Raw genomic sequence first — 19,589 nt, forward strand, 5'->3', positions numbered from 1 at the left:
CAGATCTGTTCCAGGGAGCAGTGGTGGACGCACATCATAAGAGCAGATTGCCTGAGGTAATGCTTGCCAAATGCTCTGTGTGCGCTGCTTTTAAATTACAAAATAATAAAAGCAAAAATAAATGCACAAGAACATACTTTACTTTTCCTGACTGCCTTTAAAGATAATCTAGGTCTTTTTTCTCCTGTTAACTGTCACAAATTCTAATCTCTGGTTTTCTTTTCCTTCTCTTTCTTTCTTCCTTCTTTCTTTTCTTTCTTTTTATATCACTACCTTCTTTTTGTTTCTGATCATTCTTGGTTCCTCCCGCTAATTCCATTACTGTAGCAAGCTCTCTCCTACCCATGTGCTTTCAGGACATCCATGCCATTTTCCTGGTGACTAGTATTTAGTTTAACTAATAAAGATTTACAAGATTCAATTAATTGAGGCTCTGAAGTTAATTTCTATCAGCATCTCTGCTATGGATTGCTGTCTTAAAACTGCATTTCACCACTGCTTGAAGCCAACATAAGCACAGCCTCTTTGGTTTAGTCCCCTCCACACCACAACAACTACCTCCTCTCAGCAGCATTTCTGAGGACAGACAGAGCTAGACCAGGGAGATGAGCTGACCAAAAACTAATGTAAGAAAAAAAACGAGATGCTAGCCACATCAGTCACCCAAACTGGCCTGCTGTGGAACCACAGGGCTTTTAAAGCTGGCAGAAGGGTGTGGGTTTGGCTGAACCGTTCTGTTTGGCCACAGTCCACGCTTACATCAATTCAAAGGGATTGCAAAACCAAAGCCATAGCAGATGTTTATCGCAGTCCTAAGAAGACTTTCAAAGGCAGAGAGGGCAGGCAAGAGATTATTAGCGTTACTGGCATCCCACAATAATCTTCAGTTTTCCCTACTGTTTCCTACTACAGCAACTTAATTTGGCAAGGAATAGCTCTGGGCTGCTTCCTCACAGCTGCTTCTTTGGTTGACCACAGAAATGGTCAGCTGAGCTTAAGAGTAATACAGGCAGAACAAGCCTTATAGGCCGGTTTCCCATTTTTTTCTATTCTGAGGCAAAAGCCATAATAAAATAGTATTTTAGGTAAGCAGAAGGCTTTTGAGCAAGTTAATGCACCAAGCCACTTAAATCTCTTAGAAGCTTCCACTTTTGCAATGATTTCTTAATTCTGTTCCCAGACGTATTCCACCACAATAAACAACTAGAACAATAATGAGGGCCTGCACACTTTTCTTCAGTGCTATTGGTACAATGGGGGAACAAATAATGGGCAACAAGCTGAAAGAGAAAACAAGAACAGATATTATTTTTGATGATCTATTGGAATAGAAAACAAATCTGTGTTCACTCTGAGCTCTTGCCAGCTCTCTCAACTATTTTTTACGCTCCCTCTATATCTACTTTTCTGCTTTAACCAAGAAATATGTTAAAATATTCCTCAGAGGCAGCTGCATGATGAATTTTACTCACTTTCTTCAGCTGGAAACACTTGCTAGTTTGAGGATTCTTCAGTTTTATTCTTTAATAAAAACAGACAATTACGTTTCTAAACCAAATCAAGTCAGAAAGTGTTCATCAGCATTGCCATTTTTATGGCAATGTAAAAAGAGTAGATTTTTTAAGAGGTTGTATAAAGGGGTTTTGTAAAGATGAAATAACTTAATTGCATTTCCTTAAAGAGATAAAGACACAAAGAAAGTATCTGTAGTCTTTTCACAGTACATTTGTAACAACTTTCAGTCCTTTTAAGTTTCTTGTTGCAAGAAGACCACAGTTTATTAATTTAGTTCCACAATCTTTCGTTGTTAATATGCAATGCTATTCAGTTTTTGCGTACCATGAAGGAAAAATAAACTAAATGGAATAACGGAACAGACGGGTGATTTTACATGTCATGTTTGCTGTGGTGGCTAATCATCTAAGACAAGCTACGAATAAAAAATCTTATCCTTATTTTCCCTGTGACTAAAATAGGTCCTTACAATTAAATTAATAGGAACTTAAAGATAAGTTTTAACATAGCTGTGAAAGGGGTGGATATTTAACTTTGATAGCAAAAACAACAACATTCAATTCAGTGAGCATTTATAATAAAAATTAAATTAAATCAATTAATTTGTTACCCCAGTTTTTCAAAGCACAATGTTTTCACTCCAACCTGCCTAATCTTCCTTATGTTTAGTAATATGCCTTTGGAACCTTTATTTCATATATGGTACTGAAAACTATGTTTTCATCGATACTTAAAACTGATACAACATGCATCTTGTTACTGCAGCATTCAGAAATGACAGAATAGTTATGCTTCAGCCAAAGTTAGTTCCTTTAGCTAGATTTAGGGATTGTGCTTTATTTTGTCTGAAGCAACATTTATTCTTCCTTACAGGTAAAGCCCACTGCCAGAACAGGAATAAACAATTTGCAAGTGAACTTATGCAGATAGAGCAGTAGCGCCAAAGGACAGTAGCACACGATATCAGGATCCCAGATAAAATACCTACACAACATTACTACTGCTGCATTTAGAAGCCAGGTTTTAACCATGCAGCCTTTTTGGATATCAAAATAACAGCTAGAATCAGGCAGAAACCTTAACTGAACAAACTGAAATATGTATCTCAAAAAGCCCTGCTAGATTCCTTACATATTCTAGAGGGAAAAGAGTAAAGCTGGAAATGCTGAAATAATAAATCATTAAAACTGTATAGCAATGACATACAATTTTAAAGGAAGTATTATTCATGTGTGCACTACTGCATCTGTCAGTTAATTGTAAGATATAGCAGTTCTTCCAAATCCGTCATCACAAATAAAACATGCACATACAGACACAGAAGACTGTGTAATAAAGCAGCTGAATTCTCTTTCTCTGCCTCTCTATTTCCTTCTTCATCCCCCCTCAAAGATAAAGAGAGTTTCAACACCAAACCCAACAGAAATATGCTGCCCATTCATAAATGCCTTAATCCTAAATTGCCAGGGTGGTTTGTATTGCTTGACCATTCTTTTACAGAAACCTCCAACTGCACTTTTTCACTTCATTTCATCCTTGGGGGCAGAGAACTGGCTTAAATAAAGGAATTTTGTGCTCTTCACCTCAAGCATCATTGGTCCAAGTGCGTCCTTGTCGATGACACTCTGACCCGTAGATGATACATCTGCTTTTTGCACTTCATCTTCATTAGCTGCTGCTGCTTTTTCTGCAGTAAAGAAAACTATGTATTAAATGACAGAGCAGTGCTCATTAAGTGACACAGTAAGAGATCACAGAGTATTGAGACTAGCTATGAAACAGTTACAGTGCAACAATACTGGAAATGAGATCGAAAAAATCTCCCTTAATGACTCAACAGAAACATAACTAGTGTATTTGCTTCTCAGTTGTGAAGTTTGAAGACACAATGAAATCATTTCTGCTTTTTCTCTGCTAGACGCTTTACAAATCTACAAAATGCATCTCTGGGCAAAGACAAGAGACTCCTTATGAAGGTGCGGTGTGTAATGGCCAGGATGAAGGCATGTAAAGAGACTGAGCTAACAGAGCACGCAAAGCTCATAGATACACAACTTTTCCACAATCACTGTATTTAGAAGAAAAAACACAAGTCTGCAATCTGCTTGGAACAGTACTGAGAAACAGTGGGCTCGTTTCTGCTCCAAGGCCTCTGGGAGCACATTTTTACTATCACATGATTTTTGTACTGTGTTATTTCATACAGATCATACAGATTAAAATAATTTGATAGAAATAAATACAATAGAAATACTGATAACCCCTTCCTTTGCCACTTCAATATGAGTAAATTAAAAGTACATACAGTTTCAAGTGCTGTGTTTGAAAATTACAGGCAAGAATGATTTAAGGTTTCTGGAGTATGAAGACACACATTGCAATGTATCATAACATAGAGCATCATAGTATACACAAATCCAAAGGTAAGGGGCATTCATACATACAGAAACTTTCAAATCAAGAGGGTTTACAATTCCTGTCAGGTAATGGACTATATTATTTTTTTTTTCTATTCAGTGAATTCATGTTTAAGGAAGAAATAATAAAAATAATAATAACACTATATAAAATATTCTACATTTTAACTTAATGAAACAAACAATTTTTTGTTACAAGTTCTATAAACAGAACAACATTCTTTTATTATTTTTTGAGCAAGTATGCAAACGTGGGGTCTATACTGCAATCTTTTTTTTAAACTTTGAATATTACACAATAGATTATTTTAATAAACATGAAATCTCATTTCAATTATTATAACAAGAATTCGTTCCTTCTACAATGATAAATCAGAAGGTGACTCATTGTAGGAATTAAAGTACCACATGCAGGTAGTCCAACGTGCTCTTGCAAATTCACCATTAGTGAAAATTAAAGTATCAGTTGTACAAATTAAAATGTACCCAAATGTATAGGATCTTCCACTGTCTGCATATCTGCAATTCTGCAGTCAAATTTCCTCTGAACTCTTTTCTTGGTAGAGGTTATAAGGTCAATGATATTATACAGTGCTTAGACATAAAGCAAAGGAACTGCTTCTGAGAACCCCTGGATGTTTTCGTATCTGTGGCCACCCGCTGGCAATGAGCCTTTGGTCACTTGGACTATCTCATCCTGGACTTCTGCCATTTCTTGCTTTCATGAGAAAAGAGTCAGGAAAATCTCAGGTGCCTTCTTATAGCATGTCTGTACATGATATGACACAATTGTGAATAATGATGAAACAAAACTGTTCTAGAAAGGGAATGTTAAGAGTATTGGATAGCTCATATCATTTAGATTAAAATAATCTGATAGAAATAAATGCACTAGAAATATTGATAACCCACTTTCCTCTGCCACTTAAACTCACCAGAATCTGTATTTCTGAGGACTGCAGTAGGCCTCCCCTCCCCACTCTATTCCACCCCCACCTTCTTTTTTTCTTTTGGCAAATGGCAGTGATTAGGTGTAAGGGAAAAAAAAAAAAGTAAAAAACAGTCCTTCACATATTACAGTGTAGCAGAGCTGGTACCACATGATGATACAGTACTGAAAACATAGTCTAAAAATTGTAAATGAATTCTAAAAATAGGGTTGAGCTTTTAATAAAGTCAGCAATGATACTCGTTTCCCATCTGTTCCTGGTATCATAAAGTGATCCCTGGTTTCACACTGCAAACTACTATAATGGGTACGGATACCATCTTCCTGCTTTCATCCCCTCACTGCTGTAGCCAGTGATAGCATCTTGACTATCAGGGAACGTGGGATTATACTCCGTGCACCAGAGCTGCAGGGACAGCAGATGCGCTACAGCGATGGCGTGCAAGTATGTTCACCACATGATGTCCTGGTTTTATGGATTTACAAGGGCGACTTTTTCTGATTATTTCTCACATAATACAGAAGATTTGCTGAAGATTTTTTTTTCAACTGTTACAGCCACAGAGTTCAGACAAATCACCAACAACACATCTATGTATCAAAAAACACTCTCTCTCCAAAAAAAAAATAAATGAAATATGTCAGCTGCTCTCTTTTATGCACAGAGAGGCAAGGTTTTACTCATAGAAAAATGAAACAGGTTTTAATGACTATAATGGTAATTAACATAGAAACTTCAAGACCAGGTCAGACCAAGGATCCACCAAGCCTCATACCCAGTCTCTGAAAGCAGCTGGCAGCTGCCCTCTGGTTCCCCATTTCTTTGTTTTGACCCTTTGATCCCTGACCACTTCTGTTGTATCATCAGCTGTGCCTCAAAACCATTTGACTTCCCCATTTACCTTTCCCTTAGCCAGCCTTTTCCACAGAAGTCCCAACCCTAAATGACCAACAAACACGCCACTTGCTATAGGAAATGCTATAACAAATGTAAAAATATGAAAATGCTATTTAGGTATTATCTACCAGTTACAGTGACAACACATACTACATTACAACATTTGTTTAGGCATTACAAAAAGCATCATAAATCACAAGTGCTCCCAAATGATGGACTTTATAATTGGATCTGTAACTTAATTGCGTAAGAAGTTAAGAGGCCAGAGAGCTTAGAATAGGCTACATGTTCAGGCCACTGGTTCCTGTACATTTATTTAAGCAGCAGTTGTATAGGAAACCATGGCCACAGACAGCCTCATAAAAGCAGGTTCAGAGGTAACTTATGTTGATGTTATAATCTGCAGCTCCTGATAATGTTCAGCGGTGCAATAAATTAGCCAATTTTGACTGAAGTACAAAGCCCCTCTTGAAGACTTCATCAGCACATACAGGAACAGTGTGTGCAAGGACTGTCAGCAGTGTGGCCCTGGTGGCAAGCACAAGGAAGAACTTCAAATGCAAATATTTTCTTCAGCAATACAGCACGTGGGGCTAATTCAGAACAAAAAATTATTGCAGGAACTTTGGAAAAAAATAAACGATGCACGAATTTCTAGTGCTGAATACACTCATGTATTTAGTCACACGTTTGTATTTTTTGCTTTTCTCAACAGTTCTAGCTTCTGGAGTTAAGTAGCAGTGTAAAAATGTAATGTTTGCTTTTCCTATTTTTACTTCTATCTTTTCTAAGTTCACTGGGGGCCTTGCAAACAAATCAAAAGTGCAGAAAGTTTATTATTTCTGCACTAGATGAATTATTTTTGAATACTAGGGGTTAGGAAAATAGCTGTATAGGCCCAACCTTGCAAAGCCTCTTGGAAACACTTTTTCCTGCTCCACGGAGATTGGTGGCATTACCCTGCGGACTAGCCCTGGCCTCTACTTTTCCACTGCAGCCACATAATGTAGAGAGTGGGAGCTGGTTCCCTGGTCTGGCACCATCTGGCCATCCTGCTTGCTGCACCAGCTCTGCCCCTGTTGTAAAACACCGGGAAAATATTACCAGGCATCCCAGGAGCGAGGCAGCACTAACAGAGTGGGGAATCAGTATGGAAAGAAATATAGCCTTAATGTTGGTAGAGGAAGAGAGAGGGGCAGCAAGGGGCTCCTCTGCAAAGGGACTTCTCTGCTGGAGGTTGAGCAGCAGCACCCACCCCAAGGGTTTCAGCGGAAAGGAAGTGTAAATTAGAAACAGGATCCATCCTTATGAAAACCGCTACCAGGGATCAAGTGTGTTTTATCTAAATTACAGCGGAATAAACTTCACGCGCATGAAATAATTATTAGCTCCGCTCAGTTAAGAATTTAGCCTAGAGAGCAAAAGAAATTTAAATAAAATAGAAGTACCCTTGAGAGAGATACTACAAAGAGTATATACATTCAATTATGTAGCATTTTAGTGATGTGTGTAATTTAGACTTTAAACTGTGAATACGTTTACAATTGTGTAAGTAGTAATATACTGAAATGCATATTAATATTTTCAGTTGGATATTTTCCTAGTATTTTTTTTCTGTATTATTACAGAGAAGGAAGATGGAAAAAAAAAATCCAAAACCTTTACAAACATTTTCTGGCAAATTTATCAGCGGGAATGCCTGAAGCCTTATTTGAAACTCCATCCAGATTCTGAAAGCAAACCTTTGTGAAATCACATTAGTTTAGCAGAAATTCCTAAACTAGTAAAAGAGAAGCCAAAAGCAATAGTTTGAAATCTCCTGCTACATGTAAACTTAAGAAGCCTTCCTCATTTACTATTGTTCGCTTGCCTCCCAGCTCAAGTTCTCTCAGCTCTGTCTGCGTTTCTGACAGCAGACTCCGAAGTGCTACTGATGGGCATCACCTTCTCCTGGTTGTGTTTCAAACACTCCCTTCCTACAGGTGGGTAATCAGGCATGGCAGAACTACCCAAAAAGCTCTCTTTGTCTTTATCCATGCCCTACTCCAACTTCCTTAATGAAACCAGCTACAGAAATATTTCCCCCTTGACACTCTGCAAAACCAAAATGCACTTTCAAAGTAAGAACAAAACTGTAGCCCCTTTAGGTACTGTGAAAAGATGAAGCATACTCAGAGAATTTGCATCTACACACATTTGTCAGAGGAGAAACACCTCAGGTTCTTCACAGAGCAAGAGGAGCAAAAGAGAAATGTCAGTGAAGCATTGCAGAGGGCAGGACCCATGTTCTACAAACTGCCGAGGAAAGAGGTGAAGAGAAAAAAAATGGAGTGGGCAGAAGCAAATTTATTATCCAATACTGTTTAAAACAGGTTTTCTCAGATGCCTCGTATAATTCATGTTCTTCATAATTTTCTGGAATTACTATTGAAATGTCATACCCATCTAAAATTATATACTCTCCCTTTATAGTAATAGGTAAAAAATATAAGCAAAGAGATTTATTATAAGGGGTACTATAAAGTTCAGTTCTGCACATTAGAAAATCACATGAATGAAAAAAGACCCTTATAATTTACAATGGTAACAGCAGCATCACTTGAAAGTGACTGTATATGCTATATAATGTTTAAACATGCAATTAAATTTTACAGTGCGACTCTCTTGAAAACAACTCATCTTCTCCATTTTTTCTATGCATTAGCTAACTACTTTTGCCTGGCCTCATTCATGTTTGTGAACAGGCTTAGGCTGTGTGATCCTCCTGACCTCTCCTGAGCTGCTGGCAAAAACAAAATGCAAACAAACAATCATGGAAACAGTGAAAGTATACAACTGGCCAAAGACAATGTCAGATACAATATTAAAAAGTAATGCTAACATAAAGCAGAAAGAGTAATGCTTGGGCAAGCTGCTAAGTTTCAGTTGATGTTAACTTTTTAAATATCAGATTTGATAATGTCTATGATGATTGCTAAGTAATAGTATTGATGGTGGTTGTGGACAGTAGGTTTTCCACAGGAATACAGCTGCACAAACGTGAAAAAAAAAACACAAAAACACACACACACAAAGAACAAAAACAAAAAACAAATGAAGAAAAGCAAGCTTGTATTTGGTAACGTGAGTGGTTTTGGATCATGACACGTGATGAAGCAAAGCAGTGGAGGACATGTAAGTTATTCTGATGCTTGGTTAACCACAGGGAAAGCAGCTCTGCCTCATAGCTGTGCAATTCATGCTGCTGCAGCCCATGGCTCACAAGGCACTCAATATCTGCGTGCACATTTCTTAGCTGGTTCCCATTGCCTCAACGCAAGTTGTTTTTTCTTCCTGAAACCAAGCCATTTTTCAAAAGACCACTGTCTAAGAAAAAGCAACTATTTCAGTAATCAATTTTAAGACCAGCTTATCCTATGCCTATGAATAAAGTTAGCTACTATTTTAGGGAAGTGATTATGCAGTGAGGTTGCTCTTTCATCACACAGCACACATCTGTCCAGAGCAAAGCCGCCATTAGACTCCCAAATACATTTTTCACACAGAAACTATAGTTCAAGTCTTACAGGAAAAACTATGCAACATCTCAGGAAGGTTTTAGGAGGTAAAACAAGGGAGAATTATGCATCTGCACCGAACTAAAATTAGAAAAGCTGCCATATGGCTCTGTGAAGCCAGCAGCACGTTCTTATTCATTAGGAAGCATTCTGCTAACATAAAAACACAAGGCCTTCCTGTGCTCTCCAAATGTGTTTATCTTTTCAACATTAATGCACGATATATCATCAGGCTGCTGAAATCTCCTGCAGTGCATATTAAAAAAGCACAGCTGCACTTTTTCTCAGCACGTTTATTCAGTGCGAGCCATCTAAGAGCAGAGCTTTGCCCAGATCCCCGACACACAGCCCTCTTGTTACAGCAGGGCTCAGCTCCCCTTCGTGTGGACAGGTCCAGCCCATGGGGTTGAGCCTCACGGTTCCTACCGCTGGTGGAAGCAGGCTTACATGGCAAATGACTCTGTGGATTAAGCTGGAAAAGACTGGGAAGCTGTAAGCTCAATTACTCGCTCAGGAGTAATAGCACTTACAGCGCCATGCCTTGCTCTTTGCAGGATTTGCTGCAGACACCTGCCCTGTGTTCCTGTGGCAAAGAAGCATCACTGGCTGTGAGGAAAGCTTTGTGTTACCTCAAAAACACTAAATACATGACAACATTTCCTGGAGCTTTTTAAACTTTGAGTGAAGTCTTATCTTAGAAAATTTAGAAACAGCAGCCAGTGCCACAAGACCAAAAGTAAATTAATGACTGAAAAAGCACGATGGATTTAGGAACAGAAACAAACAGGACTAATAACACAAAGTCAGTAATTTCCACTCTGCTAATAATTTTGACCATTCTCTATCATTCTTTTTTGTTCAAATCATCATTTTTTTCACCCTGTACAACTTCCATTGGAAGTGTTGTCTGTGAAATAATCCCCTTCAGCTCAGTTAAATTTGGAGGTATTCAGGACATCAAGGACAAAAATCATGAAATTCAACTCACCAAGAACAGTATTTAACTACTGGACAGAAAAAAAAAAAAACAAGTACCTCTGTATGTATTTTTGCTGAATACTTTAACATGTATTTTACAACAATTGCTTTTTTCTTCTTTTCATTATTCTCAATTATTCTCAATCTGTCACATTTATTTTCTGCCATCACACTTAGGATCCCTTTTTTTCTCTCATTATTACAAAACTTAATGGACTACTACTTGCAATTTGAACAAAAAGAAAAAAAAAAGGCAAAAAAGCTTTTCTGCAATTCCAGGCATTACCTTGGAAGAGTAACTTGGTCCCCTGTCCACCCATGCAGGCAGGTGTCATTTGCTGGGGCAGCAGTGGCAGAGTCCCCCAGCCCTGCAGCCAGCTGCTGTGGTTGGGATGCCACAGTGCCACACTTCCAGCACAGTGCTTGCTCTATTCAGAGCACTGAGCCTGAGTCGCACCCTCTATAAATACATTTAAATACCTTCTCTGAAGATTACTAACTATTTGATTTAACAGCAAACACTTTGACTTTTTTTAGAGAAATAGCATTATTTGTAGAAATATGCACCTACTATTCCCATATTTATCCACTGTTTAATGCAGCAGCAAGGATTATTAAAAATCTGGGATGACCAGGAAGTCACTGGTTTCAGTTACATGCTTCTAGGATTGGGAACTGAAGTAAAACCCAGAATTACAATCCACTTGCTGCTGCTAAAAGCAGAGTTGAAGAATAAATAGTCACAGGCAGGACCCCAAATCCCTAATGATTTGCTCCATCCCCAACACACAATAAAAATACAAAACAACACAGCAAGTAAAACAATTTCCCTGCTGAAATTATTTCTAGTAAGCTTATTTATCAGTAAAGATGCAGGAAGACAAGAGTCATCCTGCTATTTTAGTGAAACCTAAAACAAAGCCTTTAAGTAGCCCTGGATTCAGAAACTACTTCTCACCCAACACCTCATTTTAAACTGTGATGATGTTTCAAACTACCACATGATGAGTGCAAAGTTGTTTTGTTTTTCATAAAGATCTCTTGAATGTGGAATTAAGCTTCCATCACAACCTTAGTCTGAATCTGCTGCAACATTGACCTTTTCCACGAAGTTTTCAAAAAAAAAAAAAAAGGGGGGGGGGGGGTAAGGGGGGAATGCAACAGGATGCAGCTTTACTCTGCAGAATTTTCAGACAGTTCTTAGCTTATTAAAATATTTGTGTATTTTCAATATATGCTTTTAAATAACATCAAAAGGGTGTGCTTCACTCACAAACTGACAAATCAAATGTGTGTGTGTCTGCATTCCTAAGTTTTTAAGCAACATTCTTTCTCTTTTCTCCAAAAAGACCACTAACACTAACCTTCCAGCATGTACTGTGTATCCAGAGAAAGAGCATAAATAAATTAATCATCAAAGGTGTTCCCTGCCCAGGAGACTTGCCTATCAAAAGGTCAAAATCCAGGATAGTGCTGAGGATTATAATTTTTACTGGTTTAAAATGCTGTTTTATTTTTTTCCCCTGCATTTACATTTCCTAGGAACATGAAGTAACTGGTGTAGGCTTGGATCCCTGAGTATTTGTGATGCAACTTTTCAATATTTTAGAAATGCCTAGAATACAGCACTTAAACAACTAAAGAGTACTCGTTTTAGTTAAATACAGTGGCCATCAATGCCTTACACAAAAGTACCCTCACTTTAATCACTCATTGATAAACTACAGAATCAGATAAGCACATTCAAATATAAGTAGCTGTAGTTGTATACATAGACAAGCACATATATTCAGGAAACACTTTTGTTTCTTGGTATTTAGCTACTTCAAAACACTCATCTAAACTACTCTCCTGTATATACTAACAAATGCTATCCATCAATGTTGTCTTATAATCTGTTACATTAATATGGATTAATTTCAAAAGAAAAGGCCTAGCCAAATGACCTTTGCGCTGAAATACTGGATACAAATATTTGGCATCACCCAGTTTAACAGAGTACTTATTTTCTTTGGTATATACTGAATTAGGACAGAAAATGTTACTGTACTTTTTGGCATTAATTTTTTTGTAAGGCTAGTTATTTACTTAATGAATAACTTCATCTTGTTTTGATAATTCATCTCTAAAAGCAGTATTAATATGAAATATCTAAATGGTGGGAGCCCAATGTTCTTTAACATTTTGGCTGCACTGATGTTTTGAAAGATAAGAAATATGGCAGGATCTGCAAATTTAGTTCAAAACAGGGCTCCATTGCTGTCTCAGAAACAATGTATTGCTTTCACAAAAGTTAACAGCCCTCCACTTAGTTATTCAAAACATAAAAACCACAGGCAGGATTTTGGAAACAGATATTCAAGGGTTAACACTCTTTAGACTAGAATATGCAGATATAATTGCCAAGCTAATTAAACCTATAGGTTTCCAAAACTTAGGCCAAAATAGCATACTGCTAAGGAATACTAATCTAGCCAGGCTCCATTTCTCGAAGCCTTATTCTTACGTACTCAACCAACTGTTAAAAGGAAACAGATGACTCCCTTTCTTTGAATGCCACATCACCATGATTACAAAATATCTTCTTTATTTTAGGATGCTGATGATAAATCTTTGTGACATACCAGATCATTCACAGTGACATGCAAAGAGCTTTTTGCTTTTATAAATTGCCATAGATGACTGCAAAAGTTTTCAAGAGACCCAATATGGCGCACCGAAAAAAAATGTGAAGGATCTAGGGCTCCCTGTGATCTTTGCGAAGGAAAAAGTTTCCGTAATGAAGTGTAGGCCAAAATGGAGCACAGATAATTGAAGACAGCTAAGGAAGAACAGAAACAAGTTTAATTTAATGTGCCCATGCTAACATAGAGAACAAGGCTCCTACTGCTTCTAATAGTACAGATTATAGGAGATAAATCTTTTATGAAAAAGCTCTAAATCATTAAGGACAAGTAAAGTTTTCTTCCTATAATAGCTCAGTGTTCAGAAATAGACACTTGGGCCCCTTCTCTTGCTTGTCTTACCCATCATCACAGGCCCAAGCCAAATGTTTAAGTGAATTTAGACAGCAGTGTTCCTATAAATGCAAGGAAAGTATAAAGAAAAACAAAAGCTTCCTAAAAGAGCTTATTTTCTTCTGCATGATAGTTACTTAAACAAAATTTAAATTCCAAATCTGTTATGAAACTGTGTGTAAGATTCATTTCATATATTTCAACATAGACTACATCGCTTCAGGTATGTCAGTGGCATGGATAGCGTTAATTTTCTTCAGAGAGGATCGTATGATGCTGTGGTTTGGATTTTTTATGAGACTAGAGGTGATAACACACTGATGTTTTTGTTGCTGCAGAGCAGTGCTTACACAGAGCCAAGGACTTTTCCACTTCTCGTGCTGCCCTGCTAGTGAGGAGGCTAGGGGTGCACCAGGGGCTGGGAGGGGACAGAACCAGGACAGGTGATGCCAGTGGCCAAAGGGATGTCCCACACCATGTAGCATCATGCTTGCTCAGCAATAAAAGCTAGGGTAAAGAAAGAGGAAGCAGGGGGAAGTTCAGAGTGATCGTATTTGTCTTCCCGAGAAACCATTACACATGATGAGCCCTGCTCTCCTGGGAGTGTCTGAACACAGTATCATGTAAGATATTCTCTAAAATGATTTTTTTTTTCCATCATCCTAGAAAAGTTTGGCTTATCTTGTTGCTAAGATTTACATCCAGACAAAGTCACTTTTAATCTCAATGAATGTTCAATTTACATTAATTTGTTCTGTCAGATTTTAAAATGCCTGCTAATAGAACTGATAGTTACAAATGGGTTCCCTTCAATAGACGGAACCATTCTTACAACATAATTAATTAGACGTTATCATTTCTTGCTCTCTATTTCACAGTCATGAAGGATCTGCACCCAGTCTTAACTGGCACTATAATCCAGTATATTAATTCATAAACAGAAAAATAATTAAAACCAAGTAGTATTGCTTTCTCAATTTTCTTAGTGAGCTTTGTCAACTCTCCTCTGAGAATAAATTTTGACCTGCCTTAAAAGCAAATGGTTCCCTTAGCCATGGATAACCAGGAGCTCAGGGAAAAGGATGCTCCATGTCATGGATATGGATGCTACTTCACCAGGCTGGGAGGGAGGTGCCTCCATTTGGTGACAGCATGCTGAACAAAACATGGCATCAGACTGGAAATGTTGAACCGTAAGGTCTGACTCCAGTCACAACCCTTCTTTATATCAAGGCTGGTAATGCTGGTCTACAGAGAAGCCCATGTATCAATCAGATCAGATATCATAATCCTGAAACTTTTCCTCAAGTCAGCAATTCATTTACTGTCATGCAAAAGGAAACTTAGGTAGCCACTCCTCACTTCACCCATGTAAGCTCTAACAGGTGAGCCTTTTTAAATTTATTACTTCCACAGGACACTGGGTCTGCCTCAGCTTAAACATTTAATGATGATGTTTTTTGATCTGTAAATCTAAAGTCTAAACCCTTTTTTAGACCTGAGCTAAAGACCTTATAAAAAACAACGACGACAACACAAATCTTCGGTTTTAAGCTCTTAAGATAAAGGATATATGCCCCTTGTCTGAGCTTCAAAGAAAGAAAAAATGACAATGCCCCTGACCATTACAGAACTCAGGTAAAGTTTTCTTACACTGCAACTCACAATTAACCTGAGAAAGCCAATATACTCCCTCAGTTATAATTAATAAAGGTTTTATGGACTGACTCCTCAACCCGTATCACTGATACACAGCAAGCAAGAAAAAAGCTTACTGGGCATCTTTACAGTTTAGATTGCCAACTGCAAACACATAATTATATTTTGAACATTAAGAATAACAGCCCAACAAGCTGTTTTATAAATGTCCAGTTAAAATCAGCATCTCTAGCAGTTAGACAGATGGTGACCACTTAGAAGCTTAATAGCAATTACAGTAATCCTTGATATTGATCACTGTAACACTCAACAATTTGTTAGTAAATTTTGTCACATTTCTTAAACTATTTATATTTCTTACTGCAGCACTAAGAGAAAAAACAACAACAACAAAACAAAAACAAACAAACAAAAACAGTGTCAGAGAGACAAAAGTGAAAGGAATAAAGCCATCACAGGTATGGTAATGCTGGACCCCAAATTAAAACTGCAGTGAAGGCATGAATCAGTGTAACCAGGGAAGAAATTAAAAATAAAATGCAGAATTATTAAAGATGAGAGTAAACAAAGCAACAAAAGCTGAAAAATAAAACCCTTTAAGAGCAAAAGGGAGAAACAAGGACAGATGAAGAAAATCCATTCTACAAAAATACTGATTTTGACAGCTAGTCACTGAGAGCATTGCATTCAGGAAAGTCATGTAAGATATATATTAAAAAAAGTAACTAAAGATAGAAAAATAACATTCAAATATTTCCTCCAAGCTGAGGAGGTAAAAGGTTTTGTAGAAGTGAAGGAAGACAGGAAAAATATTGTGTTATTGGCACAAAATAGCTTTATATTTTTCCGTGCAACACCAAAACAAACAAAACAAGAGAAATCTAAATGAGGGTCCCTCTGAGTTTTCCAATCTATAATTAGAATTTACAACCTTGACATCTCTTCCTCCTCTTTTTACATTTCCAAGTGAATCAATTGTTATATTTAAGCACACTTCCTCTTCCATGTTGAACGTAGGCCCAGACCTAATCTGACATAAAATAACCCATCTCTGGAAGATGTCTCTCTCAGAAGGATCATGGGAACTGCAGGTTGTTCCAAGTCTTTCTAGGAAATTGTGCCTCAGAAGAAAAAATAACCAGTAAAAGGATAGTTCTCTTCATACTCACACAACTTCAGATAACAAGGGACCACTATACCTGCCTAGCCAAATCTCCCTAATGCAACCCAAAATGTTTCACCACGCGATTATTGCATCATGCCAAGAACTTCCCTGTGTTACAGTATGTATTTCAAAAGATATGCAAATCTGATTGGGAGGACTGATGAAACTCACCAAATTGTCCATTATGTTGCTTCAAATTTCAAATAACTTTTTACTCAGAATCTGTGCCTCTTGTATGAGTTGACTTTGGCCACAGATTCCAGCTATTAGGCAGTATACTGCCTCTTGCCTGTTAAAGAGTCCTCTGTGGCAGGCAGAGTGCATAGCTCCATTTTGCCTTGTGCCAGTACCAAGGCAAGGTTTGTAGGGAAATGCCTTTCTGCTTCAAGATGAATGGAGCCTAAATCAACAGAGGTACCATACTGTTGCTTGTTCTAAAGGGACACGTGGATACTGTTTCAGATAATACAGCAATATCTGTAACATATCCAGTTTTAGAGTATCTGCAATTATTTCTACTCTGAAAATTTTCAACTTCAGCAGAACTTAAATTCATTTCTGTACTCTCCTTTCTCCACCTCCTTATATTTGCTCTCAACTTACCAGAGTTGTCAAGAGCGGATTGCTTTCAAAGGAAAGAGAGAGAGCGTGTGTGTGCAAGTGTGTAGTGCACACACTAGAGCACCCGTTGCCTTGTAAAATACGTACAGATGTGCCAACACACTTTAATGATAAAAGGAAACAGAAGGCATGTGTGTCTTGGCTCTCTAACCATCTGTCTAAGGACATTCACTAGGAGCTCAATGGTGTATATCACAGAACAAGTAAATGATCATTTGCCATGTCATCTTTCAAATTTCAGTCTTTCTGTATTTTTCCCCCATTGCACACTGTGGGTTTTCATAAAAGAAACCGAAACCTGAAGTGTTAGCTGTTTTTCATATCTTCAGTCATTTCATTTGCATGGACCCTTATTTCTAACTAACCGTGCAGTTGTCCACATACAGAATCTTTGCAGCAATATGAAAAGGCATGACTTAGAACAGATGCAATTATCTTGGTTCCAGTTTGAACACAGAGCCTTTGATCAATATGTCTTTAATGTGCTGCAAATCCACAGGATTCAAACTCTGTATGAAAGTCATTGCACCCTATTGTGAGTAAATATTATATTATCACTTTTCAGTCTGCATTCCTTAAAAATAAAAGATAAAAGCTGTGTAACAAAAGCTAGGTTCTTTATAATAGACGATTTTATTTTGACTGAAGTATCATCGCTACTCTCGGTAAATTAATTTGCTATTCCTTAAATTAAGCTCCACAGAGAAAAATCAATGCAACATGAAGCCTCCTCCTTCATTTACTTGCTTTACATGTTGCTGAGATTAGAACCTTGCACACACTAATCTAAAGCACGCAGCAAACCCTGGTGGCCTAGAGTCAGTACCTGTTACACTGCATATTGCAGCAATATCAGAGACTACAAACACTAAAATCTTAATCAGCAGCTCCTAGTTCTTCTTTACCACCTAAAATTAGAGTTTCTTATTGACCAGGCAGCTTTGAAGATGATGCAGCTGGTGGGCAACTGTAGGCTCAAAATCTTAGTTCAAATACGGAGTTCTGGATACGAGTCTAAATTTCTGTATTCTTTCCCAAATTTAAAATGCTAAAATACATTTATGCTGTGTATTCAGTTCACAAGAGATTGCAAGAAAAACTGTAAAATGGAAAACTGTAAATGGAAAATTGTAAAGTTTTGAACTTTAAACTGCTCATTGACTATTTACATTTAAAATAACAAAACCAAAACTTTAATGAAAATACTCCTGTGAGAAACAAAGAGGGAACACTTCAGCCATATCTCCCAAAGCATGTGAAATATAGCAGAACCACAAATCCCCAATAGCAGTACACAACATTGGTACTGTAGACCTGCAACCATCTCTGCAGATACAGAATATAAAATTAACAATGCTTCACTAGTTTTGAATGATTTTCTACCTTGGTCAGTTAAAAGTTATGAAAGAAAGCAAAATAAAGATAAAAGAAAAGCCACATTCAAGTAGGATGCAAAACAAACAAGTTTTCCTGTAACACCTGCCAATGATTAATATTCCTACTTGAAAAGAGACCTGTTAGGATTGATAACGCAGTTCCTCTTCAACTTTGAGTCACACTCCTCCACAGCTCAGTCAAAGCTGAGATTTCCGGTCTAAAACTTCCAGAAAATTATCCATAGAACCAAAGCCATCCATCACCAATGAAGTTGAAGTCTACGGTAAGGACAGTTTGTTAAGCGAAAGACATTGCTGACACCCTGCAATGCCCAGCACTTCAAAGACAGCTGTAGACAGACCATGGCTCAGTCATTGCAGGTTCTTGGTCTGTTAGCAGGCTTGCACCTGTGCTGGAGGGGGTCCCATCAAGGTCCTGTGGGGAAAAAGCTCCTCACCTCCCTCAGCAGACCAGCCAAATCAAAAACACTGCTCAAACTCACCACACAACTGCATAAATGCTAATGCCAAGGTAATGGAGGGAATAGGAACTTGTGGCAAAGATAAGGGCTGACACAGGTGGAAAATGCACTTCCAACAGCCACCTCGTTTCCTGTGGACTGGTCTCCAGCCAGCACATCAGCATCCTTAGGACCACTCTATTATTGCTCTTAGTAAAATAAATAAACAAATAAATAAATAAATAAAAATTGGCCTAAATCTCCTAATCAGATAACAAGTAAACAGTCTCATTAACTTGGGGGAACAAGGCTATATTTATTCTAAATCAGCAGATACAACAACTTTAGTCATGACTAAGGGAGCAAAACCAAACAACAGACGACACTAAAATCCCGTTACATGCGTAGGTATCACACAACTTCACTATTTTTATTAAGTGCGGTGATTATTTTTCCTGAAGCAATAGTTTGGGCCCACTGTCAACAAGCTATATCTCACAAAGGTGTTTTCAGCTACTCTAACGTAAGTCATACTAGAGAAATTACAACACCACTTCCACAGAAAACTATCAGTTACAATGTCACAACTTGTGTGTAGATAAGGCCTATATCAACTAGTCTGCATGACATGCAACTCTGTTAAAATAAGCAAACCCCAGGAAATTTCACACTTGGTGAATCTGCTGTCTAATGACTACTTTTCATCAGAGACAGAAAAGAAACTGACTTTCTATATTACCTAAAGATCTGCATTACCTAAATTCTTCACTGAATCAGCAGTTCTCTGGAGGCGTGCAAGTATTAAAGTCAACATAACTGGATATTTAGCCAAAACACTTTACAATCTACAGAGGAAGATCAAAGCCATTTTTAGTGCATCAGTTTCAGCCGTAGGAAGCACAGACAGCAAAACATATTCTGTACTAGATTTTTTTGTAAATGTTCTGCATAAATTGCTCAACTTCAACAGTACAAA

At 37.7% G+C, this 19,589-nt stretch overlaps 1 protein-coding gene across 3 annotated transcripts in view; it reads right to left on the bottom strand.

Moving 5' to 3' along the window:
• The window catches only part of NCOA2 (nuclear receptor coactivator 2), a 197,165-nt gene that overhangs the window by 54,685 nt on the left and 122,891 nt on the right, over nucleotides 1-19,589 (bottom strand). For all 3 annotated transcript variants that reach the window (XM_068672055.1, XM_068672056.1, XM_068672057.1), the window contains one exon: nucleotides 3,099-3,202. In XM_068672055.1, coding sequence (XP_068528156.1) covers nucleotides 3,099-3,202 — 104 coding nt within the window. The remainder of the gene's footprint in view (nucleotides 1-3,098; nucleotides 3,203-19,589) is intronic.

Source organism: Anas acuta, chromosome 2 (assembly GCF_963932015.1).
Source record: "Anas acuta chromosome 2, bAnaAcu1.1, whole genome shotgun sequence".
NCBI classification, from domain to species: domain Eukaryota; kingdom Metazoa; phylum Chordata; class Aves; order Anseriformes; family Anatidae; genus Anas; species Anas acuta.